The 24,402-nt window shown below is 39.3% G+C and overlaps 1 protein-coding gene across 1 annotated transcript in view; it reads right to left on the reverse strand.

The window, feature by feature from the left end:
• The window catches only part of LOC132828194 (leiomodin-1-like), a 35,854-nt gene extending 11,759 nt beyond the window's left edge, over positions 1-24,095 (reverse strand). Inside the window, exon 1 of the mRNA XM_060845135.1 lies at positions 23,654-24,095. Within this exon, the coding sequence (XP_060701118.1) occupies positions 23,654-23,920 (267 nt within the window). The 5' untranslated portion in view covers positions 23,921-24,095. The remainder of the gene's footprint in view (positions 1-23,653) is intronic.
• Between the last annotated feature and the right edge of the window lie 307 nt (positions 24,096-24,402).

Consider the following 24,402-nt stretch of genomic DNA (forward strand, 5'->3'; position numbering starts at 1 on the left):
TAATACATTTAATATCTAAAAATTAATCCAAACACACTCAGTGACCTAGTCTCTGCAGCCTTCTCTGGTAGTAAATTCCACAGACTAGCCACCCTCTAAGTGAAAAATTATTTTCTCACCTCATTCATAAATGGTGTACCCCATATTCTGAGGCTATAAAGCCTGGCTCTGGACTTTAAACCAGGGAAACATACTCCTATCACCTAACCCTTTCAGCTTTTTATAAATGTCCAATTAAGAAAGAAATAGAAGGACATTTAATAATGCTAGACACAATCAAACATAGTCAACATGGTTTTGTGAATGGAAAATTAGGTTTGACAAATTTTCTTGAGTTCATTGAGGGACAAAAAGCAAAATTGATAAAGACGAGTCAGTAGATGTAGTGCATTTGGATTTTCAGAAGGGATAAAATAAAGTGTCACATGATGTCTATTTCACAAGATAGGAGCTCAAGGTTGTGGGATAATGTGTCATCCTGGATTGAGGATTAGTTAACAAATAGAAGACAGATAGTCAGGATGAATGGATCTTTTTCAGGTTGAAAAGATATAATTAATGGAATACCATAAGGATCTATCCTACAGCCTAAATTTTTAACTACCTATATTAATGAGTTCAAGTTCTGCCCCTTCCTTTAAACAGTTAAAAACAGTATAATATACCCAAATTTTATGATGATGCAAAAATAGGTGGGAGGGCATGCTGTGATGAGGATATAAGGAATCTGATTGGACATATAGGAAATAAAATAAGCTTTTTGGCATTAGATAAAATGCCGTATTATGGCTAAACTCTGAACAATACATTAAAGTAATAAATTAACATTTGTACTCACAGATGGCCAATGAATGTAATAAGGGGATTCCCTCTGCCAAATGAAAAAATAAATCGTGTATACCCTGTTGAAAACTGATTAGTATGCAAGGCTGATTGCTGGAAATGGACAAAAACCTGGCAGGTAAAGTTTAATGTAGGAAAGTGTAAGACCATGCATTTGGTCAGAAGAATCAAAAAGTAAAGTATTATTTAAGTAGAGTGGGACTCCAAAAATGTGCAGCACAAAGGGATCTGGGTGTACTTGTTCCTGAAACACACAAAGTTAACATGGAAGTGCAGTAAGTAATTCAGAAGGTAAATTAGTCATTAATCACCATACATTAGTGATCTGGACAAAGGAACTGAAGGAACCGTTGTTAAGTTTGCAGATGAAACAAAGATAGTTGGAGGAACAGCTAGTGTGGAGGAAATGAAAAGATTGCAGAAGAACCTGGACAAATTAGGAGAGTGGGCAAAGAACTGGCAGATAGAATATAATGTGGGACAAAATGTGATCATGCACTTTGGTAGGAAGAATAAAGGCTTAGATTATTTTCTAAAGTGGAAAAGGCTTCAGAAAGCTCAGGTAAAAAGGGACTTAGGACTCCTACTTCAAGATTCTCTACGGGTTAATTTGCAGGTTCAATGACGATTAGGAAAGCAAATGCAATGTTAGCATTCATTTCAAGAGGAGAAAGTGAGGACTGCAGATGCTGGAGATCAGAGCTTAAAAATGTGTTGCTGGAAAAGCGCAACAGGTCAGGCAGTATCAAAGGAACAGGAGAATCCTCATTCCTGGAGAAGGGTTTATGCCCGAAACGTCGATTCTCCTGTTCCTTTGATGATGCCTAACCTGCTGTGGATTTCCAGCAACACATTTTTAAGCTTCATTTCAAGAGGGCTAGAATAGAAGAAGTGAGAATGTGCTGCTGAGGCCATATAAGGATATTGTGAGACAGCATTTGGAATATTGTGAGCAGTTTTGGGCCCCATACCTAAGGAAGGATGTGCTGGCATTGAAGGGTGCCCAGAGAAAGTTTACAAGAATGACCCTGGGGAAGAAGACTTGTCATATGAAGAGAAGTTGAGGACTCTGGATCTGTCCTCAATGGCGTTTAGAAGAATATGGGGAGATCTAATTGAAATTTACAGAATACTGAGACAGCTAGATAGAGTAGATGTGGAGAAGATGTTTCCACCAGTAGAAGAGAGTAGGACCTAGGGTGCAGTCCCAGAGTAAGGGATGACCCTATAGAACTGAGATGACAAAGAATTTCTTCAGTCAGATTGGTTAATCAGTAGAACTCATTGCCACAGACGGCTGTGGAGGTCAAGTCATTGAGTGTATTTAAGATATAGATGGGTTCTTGATTGGTAAGGGGACCAAGAATTATGGGGAGAAGGCAGAAGAATAGGGATCACATGGTGGGGCAGACTCGATGGGCTGAATGGCCTAATTATGCTCCTATATTTATGGTCTAGAATGACTGCATTAAAATAAGCAGAGACCTTTCCAGCCAAAGTTGTCCCAAGTATTTAGAATATCAATATAGTATATTTTCTAGCCTTCATTAGTTACACCTTATGCATCTTATATTACAAAACATGCCCTGGTGTAAACCCACTAAAAAGTGAATGCAACAACTGAGACTTAGCAAAATCCACATGTATGATTGAAAGTTTTCGAATGATGCAATCCAATATCAAATTAATGTCAAAATGGGACTCAAGAAGGAACTTCTCATGTCTTCAAATTTACAAACACAAAACATCCAAGGCAGCTATTCAAAGCATGAGTCCCCGGATTTGAAATAGTATGGTTATAAGAATAAGAGAAAGGTAAGGGCATATGAAGAAAGGTCTTTTAGCTCATTACTGAGTTCCCTGACCCGCCATCCAATTGTATCTTGAGCAAACTGAAATTTACCAAAAATCAAGCAAGTGTCAATTTTGTGGAGTTTCACAGGTTTATCTTACTAAGTGCTAGCAAGGCATCTCACGTAATTCTTCACTGCACACCTCATTAAATATGCACCAACTTCTGTGGTTCTCACATTATCTTGCAGTCATCATCAGCAGCAGTACTCACCACTGCCAGGATTTCTGCTGCTAGTGCCTTTATTAAAGTTACTATTATTATTGTTCACTCGCTGCTAGCTATGAATGGCCCTTGACAGTATATGTAATGGGAGGGAAATGAGAAACAGCTTCTGAGGGCATGCAGGTGACACTAGTAACATTTCATTGGAAATAGAAGCTCACATTCATAAATATTTTGCTACTTTAAATCATCACAGCAGGTTAGGCAGCATACAAGGAACAGGAAATTCGACGTTTCGGGCCATTCCTGATGAAGGGCTCTGGTCCAAAACGTCGAAAAATGGCATTCCTGATGAAGGGCTCTGGCCCGAAACGTCGAAAAAACTCATTCCTGATGAAGGGCTCTGGCCCGAAACGTCGAAATCATTCCTGATGAAGGGCTCTGGCCCGAAACGTCGAATTTCCTGTTCCTTGGATGCTGCCTAATCTGCTGTGCTTTAACCAGCAACACATTTTCAGCTCTGATCTCCAGCATCTGCAGATCTCACTTTTTACGTTAAATCATCACCTGACTGATCAACTGTCATAGAAAATGCAACCACAAGAACCAAGCTGTATAGTCTTCTCGTCCTTTACACTATCACATGTTGGAACCCTATCCAAGGGATTTCTACTCTTTCCTAACATCCAGCATTGCATCTTATCATTGTTCTTGTCTAAAATGGCCCAGTTTCTGCCTGACTTGGTAGGACAGCACAAACTGATAATGCAATGAGAAAAGCAGGTTACAGTAAACAGTAATGCTTGGAAATGGACATGCTGGAGTTCTAATTTGAAGTTTGTAAGTCAAATCAGACCAAAATGTATAATTTGCAAATTTTACTTGTATTCTTCTGGGGTCTGACCAGACACCAGCCTGATCTCTGTGCATCTCCTGATTGCTTTAGTATTAATCTCCTAACTGGTTATGTTGGCTTTGCGGTACTGGCTGTGCCCCACTCTCTGGAGCATAATGGGCACTGATCCCGACTGTCCTACCAATTGACTGACTGACAAAGTCTGCCTGACTTTGTGTCTGCACTAAGAGGCAAAGCAAACAGAATACAGTGTGCCTCTAAGTTCTGAATGACATGGTAATTCACAAAAAAGCAAGGCAAGAAAGAAGTGCTGCTGGCATTCAAATGGGTACAGAGTTTTGACAGAGTTTGTACTAGGACAGCTAACTAAAAGCCATGAGATTCACATATTTCATGCATGAGATAAATACCTGTCCCTATGTACCAAGAGGCCTGGCAGCAGCATTGCAATGTAAGGTACTGATGCTCTCTAAAACACAGCATTTAAGTGATAAACTGTATTTTAAGGTCATCCAAAATGTGCCAGTGATGATGGTGAATGTCTGATGCCAACACCCGTGGATGGAGGGTGGAGATAGTTGCTGCCCTGGACCATACTGAAATGTGAGGGCTGTTGGATAAGATGTAGATCATAGGCTTAAGCAGCAAGTGGAGCTTCCAGGTACCCATTCTTATTTTCACACTGAGAATTGTTGCCATTTAGTCTTTCTCTGCTGCAAAGGAAAACAGGCAATTGCCTGTAAATGTGATGAATTTAGGTACTAATGAAACATGAATGCATGCAAGTAGGGTGCTGACTGCTCACTAGCAAGATACTTATCTCACCAATCAAACTTCAAGTGAAAAATTGGATGTTTTTGATATCAAGAATCTCATTTTTCTGATCTTGACGAATTTCTCAGATTGATTTGCCATTAGTCACAACATTCATGTACTCGGAAAAATCAAATGAAAATTCTATGACTTCCCAGCCTGGGAGACAATCATAATTATTTATCACTCTAAGAGTAAAGGAATTCTTGATGATATCCATTTTAAATTTATGTTTATCTCACTTCCATTTATTTTCTCTAGCCTTAACTTTTATGGCTTATGCTGCCTTTATCTTCATTATCTTCTGTGTACAATTTAATATTTATGTATGTTGATTAATTTTCCCTAAACATTTTTTTCTTTCTATACTCTACAGGTTGAACTTCTCTAAATTCTCCCTGCGGTTTGGCCCCTTTTCATTTGATTCTTATTCATATTAATTGTACCTTTTCCAATGCAAATATACCTTTCAAATCTTAACATTAAATATAACAGTGTTTGACAATAGATTGGCAATATTTTATATTGAAAAACCAAATAGTGTGGTAATATAAGTAACACTCAAAAATGATTGCATCATTTTAGAGTAACATTAAAACATAAAGCAAATTGTCTACTTTGACCTTTCTCACTCCTTACTGTATTAAGTTTTCTAAATAGCATTACATGTGTGTTGGCCCTTATTAACTGATGCTAATCAATAATAACGTGAATAATCACTGAAGTAACATACCCAAAATGCAATTAAATTTACCAGTGAGATTGATATTTATAGCTGTATATATTTAACATTCAACTTGCTTTTGCATCATTCTTACTGAACATTTTGTGAAAGGCTTCATATAATCCCTTCTGTTTTAGATGCACTAAAGTTCACACAGAGTGAATACAGCCAAGGATAGGACGGACGTAAAAATAGGTTATTGACATCTTCAAACCTAAAGATAGATTGGCAGATGTCCATGAAGAAAGTAACTGTCAATAGTAAGTTGCTTAGCAACAACAACTCTTGCTGCAAATCCACCGATCATATATTTTGCACTGACAGGCAAGCTCACTTATGTATTTTAAGCAAGATGGAGACAACAAGATGCAGATATTCCAAAATATAGTGCAATTTTGTTTCTGATTGGAGCTCCTGATTACCTAAAGGTCTGTCATGTTGAATAACCCAGAACTAGGATGGTCTAGCATGCCAACAGACTATCTGATAGAGAGACAAGACAAAACTTTACATCCCTCATTCTACATTTTTGCCTGAAACAGAAATGAAAATCTTAAAGCAAGTCAACTCAAGATGTTCAATATTATAATGCTGATATATGGTTAATCTATCATCAGTTCCTAGTCTAAGCATGAACAGTCTAGACCTGAGGATCAAAGCTATATACTGTATCTAAGAATCTTCAAATGGAGAGTGGTGCACATACAGTCACAAGTTCATTTTTAAAGATAAAAGCAAGAAATACTGGAATGCTAACTTAGAGACAAGTAGAGGTCTGGAAACATACAGAACATATAATTCACATATTTCCCTGGATTTTACTTGGTACTTACAGACCAACTTAAACAGTCATTAATACTGAGTAATAATTCAGCTAGGATGTTTTGGAGGGTGAGTAACAATTTGGATTGAATCCTTAAAGTGAAAGTAGTAAACATTTGCTTTCTGTTCTGACAGCCAATTTCCCCAACTCATTTTAAGGAGATGTGAGCAAACATATTTTACAAGTTCCAGTAAAGTAGTATCTAAAGTCTGCTGAATTGGATTGGCATTGGTTATCACAAAAGACCACTTGCAGTTTAAGTACTCTTATACAGTAGTACTAATATTAGAGTTCTCAATGTCTGATAGACCACTATGTACAATCTCTTCAATATAATTCAATAACATTGAATATAGGTTTCAGTTACTGTAACACAGTTAACTATGAGTAGAAATTCTTTATAATGATTATTTAGGGAAGATAAAAGATGAAAGAAATGTAAAGCCAAAATCTGCTCATCCAGGTACTGGTAAGCTTATTGTGTTTGATCCTGGTATGTTTACTAGCTTCTGACAATCATTTTTTGCCATTGTCTTCTGCCACCTAAGAAGTGCCCGATCAAAAAATATTTGATTACACAATGCACAGCAACCATTTTGACAAACTGGTATCATAGATCCTTTATTGACGTTAACTGAAAGCTTCATTGTCACTAGAAACATTATTGAATTGACTCTGTATCTATAAAATAGTTATCTTGAAGTGTAATGTCTCCCAGTTGCTTAACCAGGATTACAATGAAACTGCTGGTTCCCCTTTCTATGAAAGCACAAATGGAATGGCAAATCTTCAATTTCCTTGCATTAATTACTTAGTGATGAGGTGAAATTAACAATATCTTTTATAGATTAATAGTAATTATGCTTTGTTTCTGTAATTAAATCCTTCTTATTGTGCTCATTTTGTACTGTTAATATAAGTATTCAGTGAATTAGGGAACAAATGTCTTCCAAAATGCATTAATTACATTCAATTCTGTTTTAAAAACAGAAATGGGGCTTGGTGCAATGACTTCAATAGGTCACTCAAAACATTTCAGGAGCCAATGCAGAGTAGCTCAAAGATCACACTTACTTTGTGTTAGAAGACACAGAATAATAGAGGCAGACTTTATGCAGAAAAGACCAGTTTAGCTGGATGCCAAGAAGGCTACTGAACTACACTGATTCCTTGCAATCTAGGGCTCAGTTAGAATTCAAGAGCAGTTGGCTAACTTCATACAGTCAAACCTCAGGATGAGTTGTGGAAGTCAGAGTTGGGGCTCAGAATGAGCCGTATGTCACTATTTGTTCAGTGCGGCAGGAAATGAGTGTTGACCTTGCAAAATAAATTGATGCAGCTGAGCAAGCTTAGAACTCAGGAATAAATCCAGGACAGTACTAGCTTTGGGAAGATCACTGACTGCAAAAAAGTTGAAGCTGTGACTGAGTGTAGCTGCTGGAATGTATTTTCAAGAATCCAGGGGCAAATAGTCCCAGGAAAGGAGGGTGAACAGAAGCAGTTGTTAAGATTGACATGGCAAATGGCTTTTGAGAGTAATCGAAAGCTAGGTCTTTGAAAGAGAAGAAACTAGAATTCCTTGTAAAGTCTTAAGGTTTCTCAACTCACATTGTGATTGGCTCTATCCTCACTGCATTTGCTATTTAATGTGCATTTGGCCACAGATTGCCTCTTATCCACATGATTTCAGGTTAATTCTAGATGTTATAATATAAGGTGTATATACATTACACTGTAAAGACTACCCTGTTTGTCGAAACTATGGAATCCTTTTTAATAAGTTCCTGGATCTCACACTGTGCCTACTTTAAATATAAAAGTTACCAGTTCCTAGCCAGGCTATAACATACATTTGGATATCTAATTTGGGGTCATAGCTCATTCAGATGTTGTATGTCAGATATCCTGTGATTTCAATGTGGGAAATATGGAGATCTACTTTTCCATGTCATGTGTATGATTACTAAACTTTTCTCTTTTTAGAAGTTTCACTAACATATACAGCTGATACTTCATCTTCGACATTATCTTTCTCATTGTGTGATTTAACATTAACGGTGACACTAGTCATAGAGCCATAGAGATGTACAGCACGGAAACAGACCCTTCGGTCCAACTCGTCCATGCCGACCAGATATCCTAACCTAACCTAATCCTATTTGCTAGCACTTGGCCCCATATCCCTCTAAACACTGCATATTCATATACTCATCCAGATGCCTTTTAAATGTTGTAATTGTACCAGCCTCCACCACTTCCTCTGGCAGCTCATTCCATACGCGCACTATCCTCTGCATGAAAAAGTTGCCCCTTAGGTCCCTTCTAAATTTTTCTGCTCTCACCCTAAACCTAGGCCCTCTAGTTCTGGATTCCCCCAACCACAGAGAAAAGACCTTGTCTATTTACCTCATCCATGCCCCTCATGATTTTATAAACCTCTATAAGGTCATACCTCAGTTTCTGATGTTCCAGGAAAAACAGCCCCAGCCTATTCAGCCTCTCCCTGTAGCTCAATCCAAGATGAAGGAAAGGGAAAAATTGTGACTGTAAGAGCTGCTCCTTTTTTGAGGTATTTTATTTTTAGTCATCAAATCCTTTGCTGTTCCTGATGATAGGAAATTAAAGTAACATGCTCGTGGTAGTTTGCAAGCTGAATGTGTGTTACAACACTGACATGACAATGATAGATTGCGCTATGCTATTCTTTGATGCTTTAAATTGATGCTTTTCCTTAAATGAAACAATATCCTTGAAAAGAGCAGACAGACTTTTATCTATCATTGACTAATGTCTAAAGATTTGTTTCAGCTGTTGCACTGAATTTTCCAGCTGCTGTACTTGATCAGAAATCTTTTCAATGCACTCAACTGATTTTTTACAGATTGCTCATTTGATATCGACATGGGGAGCTTTTATAAATGTATGGAACTAAATACTATCGTTTTTTTACAGTAAGGAACATGAAATAATTTTTCAGGATCTTTACTCCAATTCAAGCTCAAATTGATTTTCTTGTCTTTAATGATTCAGATTGAAGTAATAATGCTTGTTTTATTTTCAATAAATTCAAATTTGTCTACCAATTCCCTTAATTTGTTGCAATGATTTCTACTCACATTTCCATCTCTTTGTGCTATGCTTTACTTAAATATTACCATGATTAAATCCTCCAAACGATTTAGGTAGGAAGCCCAGGATACAATTTAGTGTCTGCATTGGTTTCATGAGGAGTCCTACACATGGGCTCAATGCTTTGGGTCAGAAAGAAGAGAATTGACCAACTTGCTGATGACAGCCCAGCAGTACCTGCTGTAAGTTTAATTGTGTGACCATCAGGTGGAAATAGAGTTATTCTCAGTCATGCACTGAAACAGCCTGCATTTGGATACTTAATGTCTAGTTGAACAAAGTTACCAGAGATACTCCATCATTTCATAAACGCATAGCTAAAAATTGACATTTTAAGGAGAGATGGGGAAAATCACTCAAATGAGTTCCTGGGTCATGTAGCAATTAATAAACAACAATATGAAGTAACAATATAATTGCATAAATCTCATGTAATTGAACCACATGTGAACTTTCGTCAAAAAGCTAAACATTTAATTTATCACAAGATTAACAATGTACTGTATAATAGTGCAATATATATTCTTGAGGGTAATTTTATCTGAACTGTTTCCATGGTTTCAGTGTGAATCTTAAGCTCTATGACTTCCTTCCTCAAATGTGAGAAGCGTACAAATTATAATGTATATTCATCAAAATCCTCCTGACACACTTTATAACTAAACAAATCCAAGTCTAGCCCTTATCAGATCTCAATCTATTTCTACAAGCTATAATCCTATACTTGACATACCCTGGGTCACCAATGATCATTGTCTCAGAAAACTTACTATTTAACTATTGAACTCACTTTTGTCTTCAATTTTACCATTCAAAGTCGAGTCTTGCTTCTTTGGATTTTTTTTTATTCAGACCCCTTTGTCCTGAATCCAGTACCAGTTAATTGGTGTTATCAGTCTGAATTAAAATAACTCAAAACTTCAATGGCAAAATGCCCTGGAAGAATTTACAATCTGCATTTTTAACCACACAGCAGTTTCACATGAATGATTGTCTTCAACATATATGGCAATATCACATTTTATAATGTACCTCGACCGCTGACAATCATGGGAATGATGGAATGAGGAGGCAGAGAATGAAAATAGAACAGATATTTGCTTGAGAATTGGAGTGAGGATGAACTACAAAATGGGAATAAGATTTGTTTTTGTGAAATCTTCAGTTAAAAGTGTGATCATTGTTGTTTGGAGTGAAGGCAGTCAATCTGTAAACAGCACATTGTAACTAACAATGATTGAAAGAATAGCTAGAAGCTCTGACGCTGATTTAGCTTGTTTTACTGAATGTTCTACAGAAGTCAAGTCTTTGCTTAATAGTGCCATGGGATCGTTTATGTCCACTTGAGCTGGAAAAACCAATCTTATTCAATATCTCATTCAAAAGATAACATCTTCACTCACACATCATATCCTCAGCGCTGCTCTGAAATATAGCCTGAATTATGTGCTTTCAGCAGATTTACTGCTGTTTTTATTCTCACTAACATCCAATGTAGATTTTTGAAATGGAGTAAGTCACGGGCTATTTGACAGACTGTAAGAAGGATTTTGGTTTGCAGTTGAGGCATCTACACTGGCTATTATAAACAATATCCCATCCAACAAAATTTGGCTGCATTCCATCAGAGGATTTGTTTAAATCAGTGGCCTGAAGCTTTTCCTAATTAGGATGGCAGGTTCATGACAGAGTGAGTTTCATGAACTCTACAATGTACTTCATCCAGCTGTACTTCAGCTTGAGACTGTCGATCTTTATGGAGTATGCAAACTCCATATGATTTGTTTGAATGGATCTTGGGATTGTCGAGATTACTTCTGTAAACCAAAAGCAAGTGTTTTCTTTATTCAATTATGTTTTTTTCTGTTAGTCATTACAGACAGTTAGCTCTTCTAACCTTGACCAATGAATATGTTTTCCCAAGTGTTCATAAGAAGCTCTGTACTAATTCAATTACAGTTGAGAGTGTTGTACTGGAATAGCACAGCAGGTCAGGCAGCATCTGAGGAGCAGGAAAATCGATGTTTCAGGCATAAGCCCTTCATCAGGAATGAGGCTGGTGAGCCAATGAAGGGCGTATGCCCATAACGTTGATTCTCCTGCTCCTCAGATGTTGCCTGACCTGCTGTGCTTTTCCAGCACCACACTCTTGACTCTGATACTCCAGCATCTACAGTCCTCACTTTCTCCTAATCCAATTATTGACATAACTTAAAGAAAAAATGCATGATGATTCGAGCTCAATCCCTGACACCTCCGAGCATTTTGAGTTGAAATGAGCTGCCACAATGTTTTGACCCACGCCAACCTGCCAGAGATGAGGAATAAATGTTTCAGAACAATGGTTAGATATTTAACAAAATGGCAACCATTATTGGATTGCTATTCCTAAGTTTCTGAATCACAACTGAGCTCCACATTGATGGTCTGGTCTTCTGTAGCCAGATCCTTCAGAAATATGGAGCAGACATTCAATAAAATTGTTTTCTTGTAGCACTGGATTATTTGAGGAAAAGGGGGAGTGTGGGAAATATGCTTTACTTGTGCTGTGGTTCCAGCTCCTGTATTCTGGAGAGTCATAGAGTTATACAGTATAGAAGCAGACCCATTTGTCCAACTCATCCATGCTGACCAGATATCCTAAGTTGATCTAGTTCCATTTACCAGCATTTGGCCTATTTCTCTCTAGTCTCTTCCTGTTCATGTATCCATCCAGATACCTTTTAAATGTTGTAATTTTACCAAAAAGTTGCTTCAAAAAGTTGCGCCTCAGGTGCCTTTTAAAACCTTCTCCTCTCACCTTAAAACTATGCCCTCTAGTTTTGGATTCCCTTATCCTGGAGAAATAGACCTTGGCTATTCACCCTAAGCATGCTCCTTGTGATTTTATAAACATCTATAAGGTCTCCCCTCAGCATCTGACACTCCAGGGAAAAAAAGACCCTTTCAGCCTCTTAGAGTCATCGAGCGATAGAGTCATGGAAACAGAGACTTCAGTCCAACTTGTCCATGCCGACCAGATATCCCAACCCAATCTAGTCCCACCTGCCAGCACCTGGCCCATATCCCTCCAAACCCTTCCTATTCACATATCCATCCAGATGTCTTTTAAATGTTGCAATTGTACCAGCCTCCACCACTTCCTCTGGTGGCTCATTCCATACACGTACCACCCTCTGCATGAACAGATTGCCCCGTGCGTCTTTTTTATATATTTCCCCTCTCACCCGAAACCTATGCCCTTTAGTTCTGGACTCCCACACCCCAGGGAAAAGACTTTGCCTATTTATCCTATCCACACACCTCATGATTTTATAAACCTCTATAAGGTCACCCCTTAGCCTCAGATGCACTAGGGAAAACAACCCCACCCTATTCAATCTCTACCTATAGTACAAATCCTCCAACCCTGTCAACATCCTTGTAAGTCTTTTCTGAACCCTTTCAAATTTCACAACATCTTTCCGATAGGAAGGAGACCAGAATTGCACGCAACATTCCAACAGTGGCCTAACCAATGTCCTGTACAGCAGCAACATGACCTCTCAACTCCTGTACTCAATACTCTGACCAATAAAGGAAAGCATACCAAATGCCATCTTCACTATCCTATCTATCTATGAATCCACTTTCAAGGAGCTATGAACCTGCAGTCTAAAGTCTTTCTGTTCAGCAACATTCCCTAGGACCTTACCATTAAGTGTATAAGTCCTGCTAAGATTTGTTTTCCCAAAATGCAGCACCTCACATTTATCTAAATTAAACTCCATCTGCCACTTCTCAGTTCATTGGCCCATCTGATCAAGATCCCGTTGTAATCTGAGGTAACCTTCTTTGCTGTCCACTAACCTCCAATTTTGGTGTCATCTGCTAATTTACTAACTATACCTCTTATGCTCACATCCAAATCATTTATACAGATGATGAAAAGTAGTGCACGCAGCACGGATCCCTGTGACACTCCACTGGTTTAGGGTGTAGGTTTGCTCGCTGAGTTGTAGGTTTGATATCCAGATGCTGACCTACAGCTCAGCGAGCAAACCTACACCCTAAACTTCAACCTGAGCTACAAACCTTCACAAACCTTCAAACTCCACTGGTCACAGGCCTCTAATCCGAAAGGCAACCCTCCACCACCACCCTCTGTCTTCTACCTTTGAGTCAGTTCTGAATCCAAATGGCAAGTTCTCTCCATATTCTGTGAGATCTAATCTTGCTAACCAGTCTCCCATGGGCAACCTTGTTGGACAACTTACTGAAGTCCATATAGATCACATCTACCGCTCTGCCCTCATCAATTCTCTTTGTTACTTCTTCAAAAAACTCAATCAATTTTGTGTGACATGATTTCATACGCACAAAGCCATGTTGACTATCCTTAATCAGTCCTTGCCTTTCCAAATACACATATATCCTGTCCCTCAGGATTCCCTCCAACAACTTGTCCACCACCGATGTCGGGCTCATTGGTCTATAGTTCCCTGGCTGGTCCTTACCACCTTTCTTAAACAGTGGCATCATGTTAGCCAACCTCCATCTTCCAACACCTTACCTGTGACTATCAATGATACAAATAACTCAGTAACGGGCCCAGCAATCACTTCCCTAGCTTTCCACAGAGATCTAGAGTACACCTGATCAACTTCTTGGATTTATCCTCTTTTATGTATTTCAAGACATCCAGCACTTGCTCCTCTGTATAGCTCATGTCCTCCAATCCGAGCAACATCCTTGTAAATCTTTTCTGAACTCTTTCAAGTTTAACAATGCCTTTCCTATGGCAGGCAGTCCAGAATTGCATGCAGTATTTCAAAAGTGGATTTACCAGTGTCCTGTACAGCTTATCATGACATCCCAATTCTTATCCTCAATGCATTGACTAATGAAAGCAAGCGTTCCAAATGCCTTCTTGACCACCCTGTCTACCTGTGACTCCACTTTGAAGGAGCTATGCAGCTGCACCCCTAGGTCTCTTTGTTTAGTAACACTCCCCAGGACCTTGCCATAAAGTGTATAAGTCCTGCCTGGTTTAACTTACCAAAATGCAACACCTCACATTTGTCTAAATTAAACTTCATCTACTGGATAAACTCCTCAGTTCATTGGCCCAGTGGATAAAGTGAGTAAGGTAAATGGATAGCTTGGCAAGTGGATAGGCTGGAAGCTGGGTAGAGTGACAGTGGGATCAAGTGATAGACAGATGAGGTAGGTAAGTGAGCAGGTTTGTGGAAGTTAATGGGTCAAGGGATTGTTGTGGTGGGGAGTAGCCAGATTGAGTCAGTGAAGGGAGTCATTGAGTCAGCATGGGATTGTGGTGGTGCAGAGACAGCCATGTTGGTTCAGTGTGGTTGAGGTGCCAGGTGGTGTTGGAAACTTGGTGGTTTGTCATAACATGTTGGAGAGGAGTTGGGTTGAGAAGTTGGGGTGTCATGGATTTGACTGGGGAGAGGGGGAGATTCTGGGAGCATCTGAGGAGAGAAAAACTGAGATTATATTTTGCATCCAATGACTCTTCTTTGAAACTGAATGTGACTAGAAAATAAAGGTTTTACGCGGTTGTTACATTTGCTGAAGGAGTGAGTGGAACAGATGGAGAAGGGTGCCAGAGCCAGAGACAAAAGGAGTTATAATGGTAGCAAAGCAGAGGCGTATATGCAAAAAAAAGCCGTTAATGATAGTTGTGAATAGTGTGACGATACTGTAGCTTTAAGAGGAATATTTTGTTCTCTTTAATGACAAAAGTTTGAGACAGAGGTGCCAAGCAATCTGCTCCAAAGCCAATAGACAGCTTGTGAGGCCTTGGGTTTTATCCTGTTAATATTTCTAATAGAGTTAAATTATCTCAATTATTGCTTTTGTTGTATTTTAATTATCATGTATGAATACAGAGTATTTTGCTTCAAAACTGGTAGTTTATCCAATCAAATTATGTGTGGAATACAACACCGTGGCTTTAAAATAAGGAAAAGTTAGGGTGTTTGTTATCTTCTTAATATATTTTGAGGGGGTTGGTCTGGTCCAGAACAATGATAAAATGTAGACCAGCTCTGCTGAGAGCAAATCCATATATTTGCATATCTATAAAAGTAATTACTATGATAATACATAATACACAACCAAATCACAAGAATAAATTTAAGTTAGGCTGTCTTGAATCACTGTTTTAGATTAAAAGTTGTGTTTTTTGGATGAAGAAATCCTTCTATGTGTTCTCCATACTTTAGCATCTACATTGGCAAGATATTGTCAGGCAGTTCAGGCATCTGAGAAGGATCATTCACAACAGAAAATTGCTGTACTGACTAAGGGATATAGATGTGTTCAAACTGCTTGTTTTGTTGAGCTTCAGACAGCTGGGATCTCTAAAAGCCAATTAGATATAATATATTTGCTCTTGACAAATTCAGAAATCATGGTATTTAATCAAGAAGATATCTTATGCCTTTCATATACGAATATATATTTTTTCACCTTACAGTTGATTTGGCAAATAGAATAATGGCTTATTGTAATTTATAAAATTCTTTGATCCAAATAGCTTTTCATTTGATTTAAAGGTAAGTTTAACTTTCAAGTTCAATTTTATTGCTGATTTTTTTGATAAAATACGTTTTCAATATTCTGCTGCCATTCTATAAGCATACTTTTAATAGCTAATTGTTCTCCAGTGCCCACTTGGTTTTCCAGTCTGGATATCTGGTGCACACCCTTTGCCTCTGCCATATGAGACAACCACTTGAGTTCTTGTCAGCTTGTGCAATTTTTCAGCGGATGATGGAGAACGTTTTAGAAGGTCTATCCTTGGTTATCATTTATCTAGTTGACATGCTAATAACAGGGAGGACCAAAAAAGAGCACTTAGAGAACGTGAACATAATCCTTAGATGTTTCTCCAAGGTGGGTGTACACCTTAGAAGGGATAAATGTGTGTTCCAGGTACTCCAACTGACCTCCATGGGCTATAGAATTGATAAGACTGGGTTACACCTAATGGTAAATAAAGCGAAGGTAATCAAAGGTACTCTGGTTCTCACACCTGCACTGGAGCTTAGATCTCTCCTTGGGCTGGTGAATTATTACAGAAAGTTCAGGCATAACGTGGCCTCCATCCCGACACTTTTGCATCAACTCTTGAAAAAGGACCAACCTTGGAAATGCTTGCATAAGCAAGCCATAGCTTTCAGGGAAGTGAAGAAAGAGCTATTATTCTCTAAGGTGTTGGCACTCTATGACCCCAAGCCAAATCTGGTATTGACATGTGATGCCTCCCCATATGGCATTGGTATAGTATTAGCTCATAGGTGACCCAATGGAGAGGAACACCCAATAGCGTATTCATCCAGGGCTTTGGCTAATGCAGAGTATAAATATGACCAGATAGAAAGGAAGATTTGACAGTCATATTTGGGATCAGGAAGTTCTACCTTTATAGGTGTAAATTTGCAATAAAAGTCGACCACAAACTCCCGCTAGGTCTACTTAAAGAGGACAAGGCAGTACCACCCATAACTTCAGGCCGTATTCAGCAGTGGACTCTAATTCTAAGTGTGTTTAATTACAAGTTGGAATATCATCCGGGAGGCCAAGGAGGAAACGTGGATGTTGACCCATCTCCTTCTGGCATATTCACTACTGGTGTTGTGCCACTGGAAGAGTCCATAATGGTTTTAAATTTTCTGAACATATTTCTAGTCGCAGCCGACCATATCAGAATTTAGACACAGAAAGATCCAATCCTGGCTAAACTTAAACAACTGGTAATGATGGGAGAAACCAAAGGGCTGTCACAACCAGAATTGAAACCTGTTTGGACCTATAAAGACCAGTATTTATCATATAAGGACCATCCAATGATCTGGCAGAAAGAGCAGTCCAAACTTTGAAGGCAGGCTTAAAGAAATAGCCTACAACTTCACTGGATACCAAGCTGCCCCAGTTCCAATTCGATTATAGGACCACCCCTCATGCAATTACAGGGATAGCTCCAGCAGAATTGCTAATGAGGAGAAGACTCTGTACCAGGTTAAATTTGATCTTCCCAGAACTGGGTGGGGCTGTCAATGTGGGGTGGTGAAACGCCAGACACAATACGCTGCTAAGCAAGAAAGACACTGTACTTTGGGGGACAAAGTTTGATGTACGAGCCACAGGAATAGCCCTGCATTGGGAGGAAGCACAGTCGACATGACGTCAGGTCCAGTGATGCATAAAATTTGGGTAAGTGCAACGGTCTTGAACAAACATGAGGACCATATGAAACTACAAACTTGCAAACAGTGCAGAAGCAAAACATGCCCTGCCTTTCTGAAAGTTCCAGAACCTGTAGACTCTCCTTCCCCGGTGAGCATTGAAAATGCCTCAGAATCTGAAATGGACACAGTGAATGTCTTTGCCTCGAAGCCTTTGCTGCATGAAGAGGAGAATGAATTTCTTCTGAGATGCTCTAGGCACAAAAGGTGAGTTACTGTGCATTACATGCTGCCTTCATTAGGGACAGATTGGGAGGAACCTGACCAGGAGGAGCTACAAATAAAGAACTAGCCTCAGACTCAGAGGAGGAGGGATGTAGTTATTGTAAAGAGCTCAGCCAGGTGGGCCTCATGGAATTTGAGTTCCCTGATTGGGGCTGTTTACCCGGTCCAATCAAGGAGCCCAAGCTGACAATTACATACAGGAGTGTCAGATGTTCTGTTCACTCTCAGATCTGACTCTGAGGGAACTGGATAAGTGTCAAAAATTTTCCACATGTAAATAAAGTGTACTTGGTGACAGGATACCAGCCTCTGTAGAGTTTCTTTATCCATGATCTTCTTTCCAGTCTTGCCTATCAAATTCTGGGCCTATAACTGTGGCTAAGCCCTTTAGGGAATGATGACCCTCTTAGGTTTACAAACTGGCTTTTGTATTGGAGATGCGGTGTAATTAATTATTTAATCCGTGTACCTCAAAATACTTATTTCTCATATCTTGCTGTCCTTCAACCTTCCTGTCAATTTTAATGATTCTCAGTCGTGCATATGTCTATCCATGGCTAACAGTTCATATTCACCAGCAGAGCATCACTTTTTGTTACAGGTCCAAAGCTGGATGTATCCTGTGCTGCAGTCACAGGGAGCAAAAGAAATCAAGTTACATTTTCATTCAGGAACAGTGAGACTGTATCAGTATTAGAAACCTCTAGCTACTGCTTTGGGTCAGCAATCCATAAACCCTAAATCTACCAGTCATTACTACTGCTCCATGCTATTAGATCAGTAGAAGCTACTGTAGTTCAGAGCCTTTTCGTTAGCCAGTTATTGGGCTGGCCATGCATAGGTTAGTCGCAAATAGTGCAAATGCTGTGTGCTTCAGGTAGAAAGAGTGATACACATGCTCAGGTGTGGAAGAAGGGGGCAAAAAAGTTAACTGTGATTATAGATCTTCTATGGATTAATATATGCTTCATTGGGTGATGACGTTCAAATTTTACACAGAGGGAACAAGAATTTCTGGTGCAACTCAACAAGCAGAAGTGGTGCATAAGCTTTTAATAATTAATTCTGAACAAGCACAGTAGCAATTTTTGAATTCTTAACATCAGTGATAGAGGTATAAAGGCAAAGTCACCATCATCCTGCAGTCTCACTGCAGAGAGAGATGACCAGTGGTAATTTTATCCAAGGGTAACTATGCCTCAAGTGAGAGGAAGGTTTAAGAAGCAGCAACATTCATGGTAACTTCAACTGGGGTGAGAATTGAAGCTGTGCTGTTGGCATCACTCTGCATTGTAAATCAGCCATCCAGCCAACTGATCACCAAAAGTCACCATAATCTTAGAGGACTGCTCTCTTATTATTTGAGAGAAAGGACTGGTGGTGGCTTCATCCAAGGGTTGCCATGCCTGAGGTGAAGGGTGAGATTGAGATGATGGGATGTTCATAGTGATCTCAGCCAATGCTGGAATTGAATCCAAACTGTTGGTGTCATTCTGCATTACAAACCAGCCATCCAGTCAACTGAGCTATAAAAATTAGAAAACCTCTGACTGCTCCAGTCAGAATCTTTTTGAGGGCTGACAAGTGTGATTTCTGATTTTGTAGATGGTTGTCTTCAATGAGTTTTAGAACCTACTGTGTTAATTGTAACAATTCCATATGTTTTTCTCTGTGGTGCAGTGGAATTATTATAAGCTCTTAACTTGCTTTTATAAATGTTGATCTTTTCACTCTGTCCTTTATTTCCAAAAAAGGTAATCCAAGTTAGATAAGTTCCAAAGGGGGGTAATTTCCATTTTCACTGCCAGGGATAAACTGGATCATACAGTAAGTAGTAATCCTGGAACAGAATTCAGTTGTGTCATCAATATCTTTGAATAAAAATCAAGCTCTACTCTCAATTTCACCATCAGAAATTCAGGTTGCCGCTAAGCATTCTCTGGTACCAAATTCTTTAAATATATAAAGCTCCAAACACAAAGCTGATTTGCATTAAAAAACTGCATTCTACAATATTCAATAATTACTAAAAGAAAATCAATCTAATCAAATCTCAACCCCACAATGGACATGCTCAATTACTAATTTCTACTGACTGTGCAACACAGCTGCTGCATTCTATAAACAAGAATTATCATCCATGTACTTTTGTGTCAATTTTGAACTAAATTACCATTTACTCACCTCACTCAGCAGTGACTTGTGTAACTCGGTCACAACTTCATCAGTTTTTAATTTTTCAATACCTGTTGGTATGATTCAATGTTGTGGGATTGGAGAGGCAAAATATTTATTGCCATATGAAGAAATTAGCAACACCGAGACCTTAGTCACTAATTACCTTATTTTGCTCTGTTTTGAATTTAGCATATGTCACATTTGTGTTTTGACAAAATAAGTATTTAATGGTACAATATTTAAGGTAATGTTTATGTGTGTAAGTTAGAAATATAGTGAAATAATAATTATTTTTTACTGAACAACATACGACATAGGGTAAAAAATGAGGTCTCAGATGCTGGAGATCACAGTTGAAAATGTGTTGCTGGTTAAAGCACAGCAGGTCAGGCAGCATCCAAGGAATAGGAAATTTGACGTTTCGGGCATAAGCCCTTCATCAGGAATGAGGAGAGTGTGCCAAGCAGGTTAAGATAAAAGGTAGGGAGGAGGGACTTGGGGGAGGGGTGATGGAGATGTGATAGGTGGAAGGAGGTCAAGGTGAGGGTGATAGGCCGGAGTGGGGTGGGGGCGGAGAGGTTAGGAAGAAGATTGCAGGTTAGGAGGGCGGTGCTGAGTTGAGGGAACCGACTGAGACAAGGTTGGGGGGAGGGGAAATGAGGAAACTGGAGAAATCTGAGTTCATCCCTTGTGGTTGGAGGGCTCCCAGGCGGAAGATGAGGCGCTCCTCCTCCAGCCGTCGTGTTGTTATGTTCTGCCGGTGGAGGAGTCCAAGGACCTGCATGTCCTCGGTGGAGTGGCAGGGAGAGTTAAAGTGTTGAGCCACGGGGTGGTTGGGTTGGTTGATCCGGGCGTCCCTGAGGTGTTCTCTGAAGCGTTCCGCAAGTAAGCGGCCCGTCTCCCCAATGTAGAGGAGGCCACATCGGGTGCAGTGGATGCAATAGATGATGTCTGTGGAGGTACAGGTGAACTTGTGGCGGATATGGAAGGATCCCTTGGGGCTTTGGAGGGAAGTGAGGGAGGAGGTGTGGGCGCAAGTTTTACATTTCCTGCAGTTGCAGGGGAAGGTGCCGGGAGGAGCTTGGGTTGGTGGGGGGTGTGGACCTGACGAGGGAGTCACGAAGGGAGTGGTCTTTGCGGAACGCTGATAGGTGAGGGGAGGGAAATATATCACTGGTGGTGGGGTCCGTTTGGAGGTGGCGGAAATGACGGCGGATGATACGTTGTATACGGAGGTTGGTGGGGTGGTAGGTGAGAACCAGTGGGGTTCTGTCTTGGTGGCGGTTGGAGGAGCGGGGCTCAAGGGCAGAGGAGCGGGAAGTGGAGCCCCCACCCCACTCCAGCCTATCACCCTCACCTTGACCTCCTTCCACCTATCACATCTCCATCGCCCCTCCCCCAAGTCCCTCCTCCCTACCTTTTATCTTAGCCTGCTTGGCACACTCTCCTCATTCCTGATGAAGGGCTTATGCCCGAAACGTCAAATTTCCTATTCCTTGGATGCTGCCTGACCTGCTGTGCTTTAACCAGCAACACATTTTCAACATACGACATAGGAACACCTGATAAACAAGCTACAAAGAGTAGGCCATTTGGCCGTTTGAGCCTGTTCTGCCATTCGATAAGATAGTGGCTGATCTTATTTTATTCCTCAATTCTACAGGCTAGCACATTCCTGAGAATTCTTCAAGTCCTTGCTATTCAAGAATCCATGTATCTCTACCTTAAAAATATTTAAAGATTGTGTATTCATTGCCTTTTGAGGAAGGGAATTCCTCAAACGTTTCCTCATCCCAGATTTAAATGGCTTTCTCCACCTTATTTTTAATTGTGATCCATAATTCTAGATTCTCCCAACAAGGAAATATTCTTTCATCTTTCTTCCAGTCAAGACCCTCAGAATCTTATATGCTTCAGTTGCGATACCTCTGAATCTTCTCAACTGTAGAGGATACAGGCTAAGTCTGTCTAACTCTTCCGCATAAGGCATTAATCTAGTAAACCTTCCCTAAACTGCTTCCAATGCATTTACATCCTTCTGTAAATATAGTGACCACTACTCCACACAGTGCTCCAGATGTAGTCTCACCAATGCCTTGTATGACTGAAGCATAGCCTCCCTACTGCTACATTCAGTTCCCCTTTTAGTAAAACATAGTATTACTTTTCTTTTCATTTTCTTGTGAATATTGTACTCATCAGATGTCAAAAGTTGTGGTTTGGAAATGGTTCCAGTTGTATTGCCATGATCAGACAGTGAACTAGGTTTGAGCCCAGAATAAACACCAGCATGGACGGCTGGACTAAATGACCTGTTTCGATAATGTACATCCTATATATTCCTCTGAGTCAGATGTAGCACAATCAGTGTTATTTATGATCATTGGAATCTGTTTCATAGCTTGTACAGGTGACAAATTCCTTTAGTTTTAGAGCAAACGAGATATAAAAGTGAAGCCTAAGTTTCGGAGATGGCTATGCTCTTTTTTTTCCATTTGTACTATTTGTTCTGAGATTCATTTGATTCTGAATTGCTTGCTACGCTTATGAGTTTTAGGCATGCACATCAGTTACAGCCTTGCCATCTTTGACTGCTTAAACTGAGAAAGATCTGCGGGCTCTTAGAATTTACATCTGCATTCCAGAAAAAAATTTCCAGTGCAAAAGTAAAGAAATTAGCTGTTGAGCAAATAGGTATAAAGCAAACCTGCAAAGCAGCTGTAAAAGAACTGAGAAAATCTATATTAATGTCTTATTGAGCCAATAATATGGTTTCCTATTGATTCTGTTGAGTGTGTCAAACTTCAGCTGCTACAGGAGATCATTATAAGCTAATTCCATGGTTCAGTTTTGATTGTTTCTGATATCAAAAATCATAAATCAAAATCACCAGCTTTTCACTGCAAGTCCTGTTGCAAACATTCTTACAACTTTTCATCTATGTGGTGTTAAAATATTCATGAAAGAAATATAAAATACCCTTTGCACCATCAGGACATTACACATAAAAGGTATATGTTCTAGAAGTATAAACGCTGATGTAATGTGGGAAATACTGCCTCAGTTTGATCTCAACAACAGCTCTTCATCAAAATAGTGCCAATAGATAACCTACATATCCACCTGATAGGGCAGAGGGGCCTAGGTTTAAAGTTTCATCTGAAGACAGAACTTCAGACAACTCAGTCAGTACTGTGCTGAAGTATTTATTTGCTTTGATCAAATCTCTGGGATGGGACTTTAACCCATACCTTCTGATTCAGATAGGAGAGCAATACCACTGGGTTATGATTGACACATTTTATTCTATTTTCCTAAATCAACTAGAATCTAGTTGTGACATAACACATGCAATAACACAACATTGTGAGATGCTTCTTTGCTGATGCTGTGCTTGGAATCTGCTCAAGAATGATTTTTTTTTAATTTCAGGAAATTATTGAAATGGAAATTACATATAATTGCCAAATATTGAGGGGAAAGTGAAAACATTACAGACATATTCAATTGATTACTGCAAATTTTAGATCAATTTTCATTAAGATTTATAGCTGCTTTACTCAAACATATACATGCATGCACGTACAGTAAAGTGCATTATGATCTTGTATCATTTTCAGATCTGAATGTCGTAAAGGAATGAAAATAAAGACCATAAAGAATAGCTTCTTGAAAATAATAATGTTTAACAAATTGAAAAAAAAGCTTATAGATTAATGAAAATGTGGAAATCAACAATTGTACTCAAACTGTTAACAAATTCTGGGTGGTAAATAACGTACACAGATGAACTTACGTCAATTGATAGTTCTTTCTCTATCAGTTTCCTAGTTGTTTTCTCACAGTAGGTGAGCATTGCTTCTCGATCATATGTTCCTGTGGGCTGCTTCTCTGTCTGATTTCTCTGTCTCAACCCGACAGCAACATTGGAATTTGGGTCCATGACATCCAACTCAATTTGAAGTTCTTGCATTTCCTCCGGAGACAGATTTGCCAATAAATTATCAATATCTGGATCCTCGCTCACCTGCCTTTTGTATTCTTGTTTTCTAAATCGTGACATTTTTGTATCTTGTTAATCAAAAATAAATAAATAAAACGTATGCACACTAGTTTAGGATCTTCACCTGAAATAGCACTTTGCAGTTATAATGAAATTCAGATACATCCAAGAAAGATCAATTTGGTAATTCTGCTAGCTTATCTAATAAAATTACGATCTTTAAAGTCTCCCTAACAGGAGGTGTTGAAGTACCAAACCAGACTGTAGAGAATCCTTATATGATTTAGCAACCAAACATGAAATGGGAACTGTAATTGATGTAAGATTGCACCACTCAGAAGCTGCTCCAAGTACATTGGGAATATTAATTATATGGACAGCCAGTCAGCAGTGAGAGGGGGCACTTAGTCAGCCTAACAATTTAGGTTGCATGGTGAGGACATTCCATGGAATCCTAAGCAGTTGCATTACCAAATTTAGAACAGCAGATTTAGCCTTGAAAGGCAATAGGAAGAAGTAGAGCAAAACTGAAACACACAAAA

The sequence above is a fragment of the Hemiscyllium ocellatum genome, chromosome 26 (assembly GCF_020745735.1).
Source record: "Hemiscyllium ocellatum isolate sHemOce1 chromosome 26, sHemOce1.pat.X.cur, whole genome shotgun sequence".
NCBI lineage: Eukaryota > Metazoa > Chordata > Chondrichthyes > Orectolobiformes > Hemiscylliidae > Hemiscyllium > Hemiscyllium ocellatum.